The sequence below is a fragment of the Podarcis pityusensis genome (assembly GCF_964106645.2).
Source record: "Podarcis pityusensis genome assembly, chromosome: 9".
In the NCBI taxonomy this organism is placed as follows: domain Eukaryota; kingdom Metazoa; phylum Chordata; class Lepidosauria; order Squamata; family Lacertidae; genus Podarcis; species Podarcis pityusensis.
In genome coordinates, this window is record NC_138034.1 from 10,815,280 (window position 1) to 10,829,741 (window position 14,462).

Below are 14,462 nucleotides of genomic sequence, written 5' to 3' on the forward strand. Positions count from 1 at the left end.
CTTTGTCTTTGTTTCCTTAACTTTCCGGAGACTTCGATGACTGTGCTCATGTCTTACTAAAAAGTATATTTCAAAGCAGCTAGCAAGGCAGTAGGATGCACATCAAGAATTGCAAGAGGTAAAGGGTAAAGGACCCCTGGACGGTTAAGTCCAGTCAAAGGCGACTATGGGATTTGAGGCGCTCATCTCGCTTTCAGGCCGAGGGAGCCGGCGTTTGTCCACAGAGAGCTTTACGGGTCGTGGCTAGCATGACAAAACCGATTCTGGCGCAACGGGATACTGTGACAGAAACCAAAGTGCATGGGAATGCCATTTACCTTCCCACCACAGCAGTACCTATTTATCTACTTGCATAGAATAAAAAATATATATAAATTAGTTTGGAGATGGTATTTAACACCAGTCAGATTAAATCAAATAAACAAAGAATATTTGGTGTTATGTTGGAGGGGATGCCAGGAAACCGGGAATTATGTTCACATATGGTGGGGGTGTAAATATGTGCCATTTTTTGGCAAAGGGTGTTTAATGAGATAACAGCGATCACTGGTTTAAAGCTGACCAAAAGTCCAGAGGTAGCTTTATTATCCATTTACGATGGGGTGGAAGGTTCACAGGCTATGAAGGACTTGCTCACAAATTTACTGACAGCTGCACACATTATGATAGCTAGGAATTGGAAGGGGCAAGCAGAATACAAAATGGAAGAATGATATAAAGAGGTGTGGGATATGGCTATTAAGGATAAATTAACATGTGCCATTAAGGTAAGATGGGGAATATGCAGGAGAAATGATTTTGAGGAGATACGGAGGGTATTTGTAGAATTTGTACTGTTAAAACGGAAAGGGGTCAAACCATCGCAAGAGGTATTGAAATTTTGTGAGGTTGGGTAGTTACAACGGAATGGTCTTGGTGGTGGGGTGCACATTTTTATTCGTATTTATGATTATTACTTTGTCAAAATAAAATATTTTTTAAAAACAAACATAATTGCTTAAGCAAGGAATTCCATCGCCCCATTCAAGTATTCATGGATATGGAACTTGGTGCCTCCAATCAACCAGAGATGACAGAACACTAAAACTCTCCTAAGGGATTATTCATTTAAAATAGAAAGTTTTATAGTCAGAATGGCTCCAGAACTAATTTCCCGCGATTGTATGAACATGGTAAGCTAGTCAACTTTCAGTCTTGTTAACAAGATAGCAGCACTTTATAAGACTGGACAAATGCAGATCTGAAATGGTCTATTCACACAGCATATTTACATGGATAAAGTCAAACATGGAATAAGGAACCATTTAGGGAAGGCATTCCTCTCTTCTGGTAAAGGTAAAGATAAAGGGACCTCTGACCATTAGGTCCAGTCGTGGCCGACTCTGGGGTTGTGGCGCTCATCTCGCTTTATTGGCCGAGGGAGCCGGCGTACAGCTTCCAGGTCATGTGGCCAGCATGACTAAGCCACTTCTGGCAAACCAGAGCAGCACACGGAAACGCCGTTTACCTTCCCGCCGGAGCGGTACCTATTTATCTACTTGCACTGGTGTGCTTTCGAACTGCTAGGTTGGCAGGAGCTGGGACCGAGCAATGGGAGCTCACCCCGTTGCGGGGATTCGAACTGCCGACCTTCCGATTGGCAAGCCACCCGCGTCTGTTGCATTTCCTTCGTTTGTTGCCCTCCACTTGCCTTTACCTCTAAGATCCACATTGTTAGATGTGTTTTAGGCTGGTTCCTTACAGATTTACCCTGTTTACCACTGCACCCTTCTTGCAGTGGGAAGCGCGGGTGGCGCTGTAGTCTCAACCACTGAGCCTCTTGGGCTTGCTGATAAGAAGGTCGGTGGTTCAAATCCCTGTGATGGAGTGAGCTCCCCTTGCTCTGTCCCAGCTCCTGCCAACCTAGCAGTTCGAAAGCACGCCAGTGCAAGTAGATAAATAGGTACCGCTGTGGCGAGAAGGTAAACGGTGTTTCAATGTGCCCTGGTTTCCGTCACGGTGTCTCATTGCGCCAGAAGCGGTTTAGTCCTGTTGGCCACATGACCCGGAAAGCTGTCTGTGGACAAATGTTGGCTCCCTCAGTCTGAAAGCAAGATGAGCGCCGCAACCCCATAGTCGCCTTTGACTGGACTTCACCGTCCAGGGGTCCTTTACCTTTACCTATGGGGATAAAAAACAGCAAGTCAGTGATACAGTGGTACCTCGGGTTAAGTACTTAATTCGTTCCGGAGGTCCGTACTTAACCTGAAACTGTTCTTAACCTGAAGCACCACTTTAGCTAATGGGGCCTCCTGCTGCTGCTGCGCCGCTGGAGCACGATTTCTGTTCTCATCCTGAAGCAAAGTTCTTAACCTGAAGCAATATTTCTGGGTTAGCAGAGTCTGTAACCTGAGGTACCACTGTAGCTCGATGGGAGCAGAGGTCCTTAGTGGCTGCTCTGACAACTTCCTAGAGAAGTTCGGCTGGTTCCCTTCTTGCTGTTCTGCCCACAGGTAAACAACCTTCTTGCCTAGTGCTGTGCTGTTTCTGTGGTAACTGGATGTTTTCAATAGTTTCTAGATATATACAGTGGAGGCTTGGGTTGTGAACGTGATCCGTGTGGGATGCACATCCACAACCCGCAACATCTGCAACCTGCAGCGGCACATCTGCGCATGCGCAAAGCGCGATTTAGCACTTCTGCGCATGCGTGACCGCCGAAACCCGGAAGTAACCCGTTCCGGTACTTCCGGGTTTTGGCGATCCGCAACCCGAGAAAACACAACCTGAAGCATCTGTAACCCGTGGTACATAGAATATCAATTCTATTAATGTTTAACTGCTTTTCAAGCCATTGTTTCCCACCCTATGCTTTTAGCAGTTAATAGTAATAATATTATATTATTATATACCCCACCCATCTGACTAATAATAATAATAATAATAATAATTATCATTTATTTGTACCCTCCCCATCCGGCTGCGTTGCCCCAGCCACTCTAGTCGGCTTCCAGCATATACAAAAACCTAATAAAACATTATGCACTATTTTATCAGCTGAGTCCGTCAGTTGCCCTGCTGTTTTTGTTGTGTTTTAAATAGTTTTGATTCCATTAATGTTTAATAGTTGCATTTTGTTGTGTTTTAAATAGTTTTGATTCCATTAATGTTTAATCGTTGCTTTTTAAAAAATGATTCCTCCAGTTCGTCCATTGCGTTTCCAGCTGTTCTTTTCATCTGTAAGCTGCCCTGGTCAGGGGGAAAAGGCGAGGTACACATAAAACTAGTCATCATAATGATCATCACAATCTGTAATACTAATAGAATAATAATGATATATAATGATAATAAAGGGGGGAGGTCTGGAAGAAGATCCCCCCTCCCCCCCGCGCCTTTTCCGAAGCGGCGCAGCCAAGCAGAAGCGCGCGCCCAGCCTGGTGGGCGGTTTTGGAGAGCGCGCAATGCCCGCCTCCCGCTCCGGAGTCACTCCCCTTTCCTTCCCCCCCCGGAGGAGAAGCGACGCCGCTTCCGGAGGTTGGGCCTTTTCTGCCGGCGCAGGTTGCGCGGGAGAAACGGAGCTCTTGGGTTTTGGAGGACTGGATCTCCGAGGGACGGGATCTCCGGGCGCCGGGTGCGTCCTAGCGATGGCAAAGGGAGCAGCTGCTGGCTTTGGGTAAACCGGATCGACCGAGGCGCAGGAGAGCGGCCCAAACCTCCAAGAGCACCCCTTGCGATTGCAAAAAAGGAGAGGAGTGGCATCACCAGGTATAGAGTTTACATCTCTCTCTCTCTCTCTCTCTCTCTCTCTCTCTCTCTCTCTGTATTTATATATTACTTCCCTTCTTCTCTTTCCATGGTTCATTTTGCATATCATAAACCCTCATATTCTATATAAATGAAACCATTTAGTGTTCCATTATTACATCCATCAAAACTTAACCACACTGTTGAATTTATCTTAATGCTGCCAACGTTTTCAAACGTAAACAATTCCCTCCCCCCATATAGTCAATAGAGGTTTTCCGATCGTTAAACTATGTTCTTCTTGTTCTCTTATTCTAGAAGTTAGGTCCGCGAGTTGTGCATATTCTGTCAACTTAAGTTGCCGTTCTTCTTTGGTTGGGACCTCGCTCGTTTTCCATTTTCGGACTAACAAAACACGGACTGCAGCAAAGGGACCCCTGACCATTAGGTCCAGTCGCGGATGACTCGGGGGTTCTTGCTTTATTGGCCGAGGGAGCCGGCGTGCAGCTTCCGGGTCATGTGGCCAGCATGACTAAGCCGCTTCTGGCAAAACCAGAGCAGCGCACGAAACGCTGTTTACCTTCCCGCCGGAGCGGTACCTTTTTATCTGCTTGCACATGACGTCCTTTCGAACTGCTAGGTGGGCAGGAGCAGGGACTGAGCAACGGGAGCTCACTCCGTCGCGGGGATTCAAACTGCCAACCTTCCGATCGGCAAGCCCTAGGCTCTGTGGTTTACACCACCGTGCCACCCGCATCCCTTTTACAGGCTGCAGTAGTGGCATACATAAATAGCCTTTTTTGACACCTGGGAATTTCAGTCTGAATTATCCCCAACAGAAAGGACTCTGGCTTTTTGTGGGGGTTTTTTTTTTGGGAAAGTACTTTAAACATTTTTTTCAGTTCATTATAAATTATTTCCCAATACTCTCCTACCCTTTTACAAGTCCACCACATATGATAGAATGTACTTCAGTCTCATTGTGTCTCCAGTCTCCATTATTACTTCCATCAAAACTTATTTACACTGTTGAATTTATCTTAATGCTGCCAACGTTGTCAAATGTACACAATCCCCCCATATATTCAATAAAGGTTTTCCAATCTTTTTTAAACATATGTTCTTCTTGTTCTCTTATTCTATAACTTAGGTCTGCATATTCCATCAGTTGTAAGTTGCCATTCTTGTTTAGTTGGGACCTCGCTCGTTTTCCATTATAAATTATTTCCCAATACTCTTTTACTCTTTTACAGGTCCACCACATATCCGATCTGTATTATTTGTCGTGCTTCTGGGGAGTCATCGCTGCCGCTATGCCTGCTTTTCGGCAGGTTGGGGAAAAACAGCTTCCTCAAGAAGTCATTTTTATGGCCTGGTCTCCCAAGAGGGATTTGATCGCTCTTGCAAACAAAGTTGGAGAGGTAAGGTGGTCAAATGCACTACAGAGAGCGGTATGTAGCAGTGGTAAACTTTTGAAAAGTCTTGAGTCTGGTCTGAAACGAGTTAGTTTAAAAAATAGTTCTGTGAATCCTTTATAACATAACACAAGATGGAACCAGATTTGTCAGCTACATGAGATGGCAATTACCAAGCGATTGTCTTGCTGCTTTCTTATACCCTAACATGGCATCTACCTTATGGGAGCAAGAATCATATTATTTTTAAAAATAATATGTCATTAAAATATCTCCAGAGTTGTGAATAAAACTTTTTTCTTTTTTGCATTTTAAAATTTTATTGGCATTTAATAAGTTAGATGCTAGTTGAAGGAAATTAATGGGAAACTCATTCATGGAACAGAAACACACACACATGAACAAACATTTTTGAAATTTAAGTCTGCTTTCAAATGGCAAGAGGGGCACATTCGTAGAAAACCCACCAGAAAATTTATATGATCTCTCAGTTGGTTGAAGAAAGTAAGTATGATTAAAGGTTTGCACTTTATCATAGTAAGGCTTTGCTTCAAAACAGTTCTGGAAACCAATATTGGAAGGGCATGCTAATTTCTACATTCTTCTTTCAAACAAGTAGCTAACACTACTTCATGTTTTAAAAAACGGGAGCAAGAAAAGCCTAGTTGGTTTTGTTACCCCCTTCATCCTATGCACTCCCAATCCATTGCAAACCTAGATTTTTAAGAACAATTTTTGAAAAATCTAATAAAAGCTATTGGACTGTACCAGGTAAAATCAGCTAGGATACATCCGATCACATCTGACCGGGCAGTAGACTATTTCCTCTAGATTAGAATATAAGCTTTTCTGTGTGTGTTTTTGGGGAAAAGGTAATTGCAAAAACCTTATGTCCAAACTGGGTTTCTTTTCTTTTTTTAACTGCATTTTCTTAAGCCGTTTCATAAAATCACAGCCTCCTTTTGTACTCTGCTTTCTCTGTAGAGAGGAAGTCTGAATGTTTCTACCTTTCTTCTAAATGCCTTTTTTAGGTTTTGCTTCATCGCCTTGCAAACTTCCAGCGATTGTGGAGTTTGCCACCCAGCGAAAGCACCGGGAAGGAAGTGACGGCCCTTGCGTGGAGGCCAGATGGCAAAAGTAATGTGCAACAAATAGCGTTTAATAATAATAATAATAATAATAATTTATTTATACTCCGCGCTTCCCGGTTCAGAAAACCGGGCTCAGGGCGGCTAACAACAAATTTGAAACACTTAATTGGTGCAACAAAAACAGCATAAAATACAGTATAAAACATGAATAACAATAAATTCAAAATCAATTTAGGGGGGAAATCCATCCAATAAACATTAGATGATCACCAAGGATAGCTGGCTAAATTAGTCCTGTTTGGGCCAGTGAGGAGACCAGGGGAGAATTAGCTGTGGGATTCCAGAGCAGGTAATCTTCATAAAAACGGGGAGAGGGAGGGAAGGAAGGGGAATAAAAGATCAGGCTAAGTTCAAATTGAAAGCCAGGTGGAATAGCTCTGTCTTACAGGCCCTGCGGATGGAAAATAAATCCTGCAGGGCCCTGGTCTCATGGGACAGAGCATTCTACCAGGTCGGAGCCATCACTGAGAAGGCCCTGGTCCTGGTGGAGGATAATCTGACTTCCTTTAGGCCCGGGACCTCTAAACTATGATTATTCATAGTTGTTTAAATTTTAAATCGAAGGAACGTGTCATTCATTCACTCTCAAAAAACTGACAATGCTAACCCTGAAAAAGGCAGTCCTATACAGCTCAGTTTGGCGTATTGCCGACAGCAAGTGATGGTTTTGGTTTGCGCTCAGCCATGGTTTGCTTCAACCATGGTTTGTTATGTCCATTGCTTTTCATCACTGGCATGTACCGAAGAGGTGGTCTCTTGCGCATTGTGTATTTACCATTTCCCCATTCCTTCTGCAGTTTTGGCTTTTGCACTTGCGGATACTAAGCAAGTTATCTTGTGTGACGTGGAGAAACCAGAGAGCCTCCATTCTTTCTCGGTAGATGCTCCTATCACTTATATGCACTGGATGGAGGTTACAGAAGAAAGCAGGTAGGAGCGAGGCACAAAATGAGGGCCATTCATCTGGCAACCTCTGGTGCAAATCGCTTGCAGTTGCCAAACGGGGAAACATTTGCAAATTTACAAAAATTGAGAGCTTTCTTTAGCTTTCTGGGAAGTTTGAACTTCCTCTGTATTCCGTTGCATTATAATTACGTGTACGACTATAGTGGTACCTCAGGTTACATACGCTTCAGGTTACAGACTCCGCTAACCCAGAAATATTACCTCAGGTTAAGAACTTTGCTTCAGGATAAGAACAGAAATCGTGCGGCGGCAGCAGGAGGCCCCATTAGCTAAAGTGGTGCTTCAGGTTAAGAACAGTTTCAGGTTAAGAACAGACCTTCAGAACGAATTAAGTTCTTAACCCGAGGTACCACTGTATTGGGTTTTAATATAAGTTACTTTTAATACTGGTTGGTATCTGATGAACTTTTATTTGGAGCAGAACTCAATGAACTTTTAAGTCCATTGATTTCATTGGTCTATTTTGAGTATGAATTCATTGGACATTATCCATTGTATTGATATAATTGTCACACGATTTGCAATATAAACAGCTGGGATTTTTAAATGAAGATTAGTCTCCATCTGTGCCTTAAAAAAAAGTTCAGTAATATGTCCTATACTTAAAGGAAACCAAAATCCAATAACCTAGAAATGAAGGGACTGTATTTAAAAAACCACAGAAGCATATCTGTGCCGTGTGAAAGCTAATCCAGAGCAAGAGACTTCCTATTGCATAACTGATGACGCTTCCACATTTTTAAATTTAACTTAGCTTGATAACTCCTGTGAAAGAACTGTATTGAAATACAGCTATTTTTAGAAGAAAGGCCAGACATTTTAGAATATGGTATTACTTTCTATCTGACTTTCCAACCTGTCAATTTTTTTTGTCATATTAGTTTTGGCATAACCGAAAGAGCCTTTTTATCTTCCCTTTCAGTGTCCTCACTTCCTTTTATAATGCGGAGGACGAGTCTAATCTTCTTCTTCCAAAACTACCAGCATTGCCGAAGAAGTAAGTGTTGAGCTTTCAAGCTATGCTATCTGTGGGGTGGGGTGGGGGGTATTTCTGTTTAACAATTAAAAATATTCATTTAAGCAACCGTAAAATATCAATGACTTTCCTTCTTCTCTTTCCATGGTTCCTTTTGCATATCATGAACCCCTGCATATTTTATACAAACTAAACCATTCAGTAGTCCATTATTACATCTATCAAAATTTATTTACACTCCTGAATTTATCTTAATGCTGCCAACGTTTTCAAGTGTATACAATTCCTCCCCCCCATATAAACATTTTCCAATCTTCTTTAAACATGCATTCTTCTTCTTCTCTTATTCTATAAGCTGCTCATATTTCATCAGATTAAGTTGCCATTCTTCTTTGGTTGGGACCTCGCTCGTTTTCCATTTTGGGGCTAACAAAACACGGGCCGCGGTAGTGTCATATATTAATTGCCTTTTTTGACACCTGGAATTTCCATCTGAATTATCCCCAACAGAAAGGACTCAGGTTTGTTTGTTTTTAAAGTACTTTAAAACATTTCCCCCCATTCATTATGGATTATTTCCCAATACTCTTTTACCCTTTTACAGGTCCACCACATAGGTTTTTGCGGGCCTTCTGAATAGATCAACGACTGAAGCTTTTTTTTTATGTATAAATTTCATTTTCTGAAGTTGATCCTGAACGTTTTTACTGTGTTGGTTTCCGTTGATACCATAAAGAAAACATGTGACTTGGTTGCCAGGCATCTTCCACTTCAGGCTTCCTCAACCTCGGCCCTCCAGATGTTTTTGGCCTACAACTCCCATGATCCCTAGCTAGCAGGACCAGTGGTCAGGGATGCTGGGAATTGTAGTCTCAAAACATCTGGAGGGCCGAGGTTGAGGAAGCCTGTTCTACTTCTTTATGCTAATGCTAAAAACGTCTACTCAAAAGTAAACACCATTGAGTTACATGAAGGTTGCTTCTAAAGTAAGGCTGCAATCCTCTGCGCACTTATGAGAAGACATGCGTACGGTTGTCCTTCTATGGCCTACATGAATGTGTGATTCTTACTAAGAAGATATCATTGAATGTGCTGACATTTTCCCTTTTTTTTAAACATAGCTACAGTACCACTGCAAAAATTTTCAGGTGAGGCTCATTTTCTGTTTCTATCTTTTCCTTTTTAGTTATGAGGACATAACATGTTTCGTTTTGTAACTGATATTTTAAAATATTACATTTCAGTGAAGAAAAATCAGATGAGATTATGAAACTCATGGGAGATGTCAGGTAAATTAATTTTTTACTCTAATTTGGTTTATGTACAACCACCAGCCTTGAATCAGTTGCTTGGGAATTCTAAGAAGTCAAAAACACACACAAACAACAAACCAGGGCAGTTTTGAAACATTCAGCCCATCATGCAAAATTTCGTTACAATCTCTTAAATTGTGTCCAGATGCATAGCAAACAAACTGCTTTCCAAATTATGTTGTTGATACCGAGAATGAAAGAAATTCTGATTTCCTTAAAAAAATTTTTTTTTGTTTATATGTTTCAAATTTATACATTTCATTAATTTTACAATCATTTTAGCATTTCAAAGTTTGACTTCCTTCCCCCTCTTCTTGCTGTTCCTTAAATTTATTTTTTAATATTTTCTGCATGTCCAAATTCATTTAATTGGTTCACTTAATTATCTACTTTAAGTATAAACTCTTATGAAACTCTTATGAAACTTCAGGTAATAATAATTTATTATTTATACCCCGCACATCTGGCTGGGTTTCCCCAGCCAGTCTCCCAACAGAATATTAAAAACACGATAAAACATCAAACATTAAAAACTTCCCTCAACAGGGCTGCCTTCAGATGTCTTCTAAAAGTCAGATAGTTGTTTATTTCCTTGATATCTGATGGAGGGGCGTTCCACAGGGCGGGCGCCACCACCGAGAAGGCCCTCTACCTGGTTCCCTGTAACCTCACTTCGTGCAGCGAGGGAACCGCCAGGTTATTACAATAATCCTGCCAGTGTTTTTATCTGCTTGCAGTTTATCTGTAAATATTCAATAAACCCATTTCCATTCTTTTATATAAAAAAGTTTGTTATCTTGATTTCTTATTCTTATGGTCAGTTTCGTCATTCCATAAGTTCCAGTATCCATTCTTCCTTTGCTGGGACTTCTGCTTCTTTCCATTTGGGGAAGAGTAACATTCTTGCTGCTATAGTCACATACATGAATAAATTTCTATACAATTTAGGTAGTTCTGTCCCTATAAAGGTAAAGGGACCCCTGACCATTAGGTCTAGTTGTGGCCAACTCTGGGGTTGCGGCGCTCATCTCGCTTTATTGGCCAAGGGAGCCGCCATACAGCTTCCAGGTCATGTGGCATGACTAAGCCGTTTCTGGTGAACCAGAGCAGTGCACGGAAACGCCATTCACTTTCCCGCCAGAGTGGTACCTATTTATCTACTTGCACTTTGACGTGCTTTTGAACTGCTAGGTTGGCAGGAGCAGGGACTGAGCAAAGGGAGCTAACCCCATCGCGGGGATTCGAACCGCTGACCTTCTGATCTGCAAGTCCTAGGCTCTGTGGTTTAACCCACAGCGCCACCTGCGTCCCTAGTTCTGTCCCTATAAGAATCAAATAATTTGGGGGATTCTAGAAGAAATTTCTCATCTTGGTGCTCCAGTTTATGTTAATTCCCATTAACCGCAAGCCAACACAACAAAAGGTTCGGGAGAATGCAATGACAGTCCAACAGCAACGGAAAGTTTGAGAAGACTACTTTCCTCGGTTGATCAGCAGAGGGCAGCATTTAGTTGTTTTGGCTCTGGTGTGTTTCTGAAGTTGGGAACGAAAATATGAAAATATTAGAAGGGGCCTTTGGATCTGAATTTTTGGCCGTTGCACTTTTGCCCACTTCCCGTATTGCAAATCCCACAAGCTGTGGCAACGTGCACTGACTTAAATGGCGTTAAAAGAAAGTAAGACAAATTAGCAGAGGGGAAATCCATCAAGGGCTCCTGAGCACAAGAGCTACACTCTCCGACTCCTCAGGTTCAGATCTTAATATCAGTTTCTGGGGGATAAGCAGTGGGAGAACCATGCAGGCAACTTTTGTTTTGAAACAGTAAGTTGCCTTACACTTCCCTCCGTCTCAACCTGAGCTTGGGGTAAAAGGCACACTAATAGGACATGTTATTTTAGTGGGTGAAATTTTTGCAAATTTCTTCAGTCTTAAAAATATGTTTTGAGTGTAAGGAATTCAAATCTGTTATAATTTTTGCAAGTGGACAACATTTAGCTTTGGCTTTCGGAAAACCAAAGAATTGTAATTTTACATTCTGAAAACGTCAGGTAATGCTTAATAATAATAGTATTTTTACGAAGGCTGTTGTATAAATATTTTGCACAGATAAACAGGCAGGTGGGATTGCTAATGTATAAGGGTGCTTCTTAATTTCCGTGCCCTGATTATCTCTGTCTTTTAAACTTTAGGCTGAATGCTCTGGTTCTTGGGGGCAATGCTGGGTTTATTGAGATCTACGCTTATGGGATGTACAAGATAGCTACAGTAACGGGGGTGAGTAGGTCTTGCAATTCCCACCACACTTCTGCAGAGTGTGGCTCCACAGTGTTCCAATAGATCTCCTTAGGTAAATCCTGCTCCTGAATGTTAAAAGTCAAGTCTTCTAAAGATGGAAGGAGAGATTTGGCTCTTGAAAAATTGAAGCGGCGAGCTTCTGCAGGCAAAGTACATCACCTGCCGCTGAGCCACAACCCCCCTGAGAGCCAGTGTGGTGTAGTGGTTAAGAGCGGTGGACTCGTAATCTGGTGAACTGGGTTCGATTCCCCGCTCCTCCACATGCAGCTGCTGGGTGACCTTGGGCCAGTCACACTTCTCTGAAGTCTCTCAGCTCCACTCACCTGACAGAGTGTTTGTTGTGGGGAGGAAGGGAAAAGGAGATTGTTAGCCGCTTTGAGACTCCTTCGGGTAGTGATAAAGCAGGGTAGCAAATCCAAACTCCTCCTTCTCCTCCCCTGCACAAGACTGACAAGAATGTAACTCCTTTTCTTTTCACTGCATCCTTATACTGGAAAAAAGCTATATTTGTAGTGCTATCATGCAACATTTAAAGACGCCTCTCCGCTGCACATACTCGGCTGCTCTAAAGATATGAAATTCCCTCCCCAAAGTTATTTCTTCCTCCTAGTCTCCCACATCCTTACATGCACACATGGAAAAAGAAAACACGTCAACCCTAATCAAAACGTCCAATTCTGCACTGTACAATTAAGACGAGCTTCTTTAATGGTGAATAAAAAAGTACAGTGGTACCTCTGGTTAAGTACTTAATTCATTCCGGAGGTCCACTCTTAACCTGAAACTGTTCTTAACCTGAAGCACCACTTTAGCTAATGGGGCCTCCTGCTGCTGCCGCGCCGCCGGAGCCCGATTTCTGTTCTCATCCTGAAGCAAAGTTCTTAACCCGAGGTACTATTTCTGGGTTAGCGGAGTGTGTAACCTGAAGCGTATGTAACCTGAGGTACCACTGTACACCTTTTTTTTTTGCTCTCAGTGAGGTGTAATAGTATTTTAAACAGATTTTAGCAAATGCACACAGGCTGCAATCCTTTGGACTCAGAGATGTGCTTTTGAAACTGGGGAGGAAAATAACTATACAGTTTTATTCCCCCCCCAAATTTTTTTTATTCATTTTATAACACAAATAAAAAACACAAACAGAAAAGACAAACAATACAAACAAATTCTTGTCATATCCTTATTTTTCTAAACATTGTTAAGTGGGCTTCCCCAAGTCCCACCTATCTAATTTTCTTTTTACAAGAACTATACAGTTTTAATTGTATGAAACGTGATTTGTTTCTCAATACTAAGAAAATTAGGTGTATAACCTTTGCATTGTTTTCTTGTAGGTGACTGGTTCTTGCCTTGCTTTGTGCTTATCAAGTGACTTGAAATCCCTGTCGGTTATTACAAAAGTAGAGGTTTCTCCAGAAAGTGAGCCAGAAATAACATACTTCCAAGTGAGTAAAGCTGCAGAAATACTTAGTGGCAATGTTTTGCTCTGGGTTCTTTTGGGGGGTAAATCATCCTTGTCAGTTCCATTCTACAGTGGATGTATTCGGAATGTTTCTGAGCAACTGTGTTAAAATTTGACTTGCTGGGATGGCATTTTATAAGTTTCAGCGGCTTTCCTTCCCCATCAAAAATAAAAGGCCATACCTTCTAATCTTTTCTTAGAGGAAACCTTGCGCATTTTCACCTTTTGCTGAAAAATGGGACTAATTTAATTCCTGCCCCTATCTGGGCAGGCATAGTCTAACTTCTGTTGCCTATGATCTGATAACCTCTAGGTTAGATTACTGGAACACATTATATGTGTTGTTGTTTAGTCGTTTTGTCGTGTCCGACTCTTTGGGACCCCATGGACCACAGCACACCAGGCACTCCTATCTTCCACTGCCTCCCGCAGTTTGGTCAAACTCATGTTCGTAGCTTCGAGAACACTGTCCAACCATCTCGTCCTCTGTCGTCCCCTTCTCCTTGTGCCCTCCATCTTTCCCAGCATCAGAGCCTTTTCCAGGGAGTCTTCTCTTCTCATGAGGTGGCCAAAGTATTGGAGCCTCAGCTTCAGGATCTGTCCTTCCAGTGAGCACTCAGGGCTGATTTCCATCAGAATGGATAGGTTTGTTCTTCTTGCAGTCCATGGGACTCTCAAGAGTCTCCTCTAGCACCATAATTCAAAAGCATCAATTCTTTGGCCATCAGCCTTCTTTATGGTCCAGCTCTCACTTCCATACATCTCTACTGGGAAAACCATAGCTTTAACTATACGGACCTTTGTTGGCAAGGTGATGTCTCTGCTTTTTAAGATGCTGTCTAGGTTTGTCATTGCTTTTCTCCCAAGAAGCCGGCGTCTTTTAATTTCGTGGCTGCTGTCACCATCTGCAGTGATCATGGAGCCCAAGAAAGTAAAATCTCTCACTGCCTCCATTTCTTCCCCTTCTATTTGCCAGGAGGTGATGGGACCAGTGGCCTTGATCTTCGTTTTTTTGATGTTGAGCTTCAGACTTCAAACCATATTTTGCGCTCTCCTCTTTCACCCTCATTAAAAGGTTCTTTAATTCCTCCTCACTTTCTGCCATCAAGGTTGTGTCATCTGCATATCTGAGGTTGTTGATATTTCTTCCGGCAATCTTA

The 14,462-nt window shown here is 42.2% G+C and overlaps 1 protein-coding gene across 2 annotated transcripts in view; it reads left to right on the plus strand.

Annotated features, from left to right (window-relative positions):
- The first annotated feature begins 3,470 nt into the window (after positions 1–3,470).
- Positions 3,471–14,462, plus strand: part of ANAPC4 (anaphase promoting complex subunit 4) — a 36,882-nt gene continuing 25,890 nt past the window's right edge. The window contains exons 1-9 of one of the 2 annotated variants that reach the window (XM_081019922.1): positions 3,471–3,744; positions 4,977–5,144; positions 6,170–6,275; positions 7,087–7,219; positions 8,178–8,252; positions 9,353–9,379; positions 9,476–9,520; positions 11,735–11,819; positions 13,175–13,285. In XM_081019922.1, coding sequence (XP_080876048.1) covers positions 5,037–5,144; positions 6,170–6,275; positions 7,087–7,219; positions 8,178–8,252; positions 9,353–9,379; positions 9,476–9,520; positions 11,735–11,819; positions 13,175–13,285 — 690 coding nt within the window. In that variant the 5' untranslated portion in view covers positions 3,471–3,744; positions 4,977–5,036. The remainder of the gene's footprint in view (positions 3,745–4,976; positions 5,145–6,169; positions 6,276–7,086; positions 7,220–8,177; positions 8,253–9,352; positions 9,380–9,475; positions 9,521–11,734; positions 11,820–13,174; positions 13,286–14,462) is intronic. The other variant, XM_081019921.1, reaches the window with a different exon arrangement.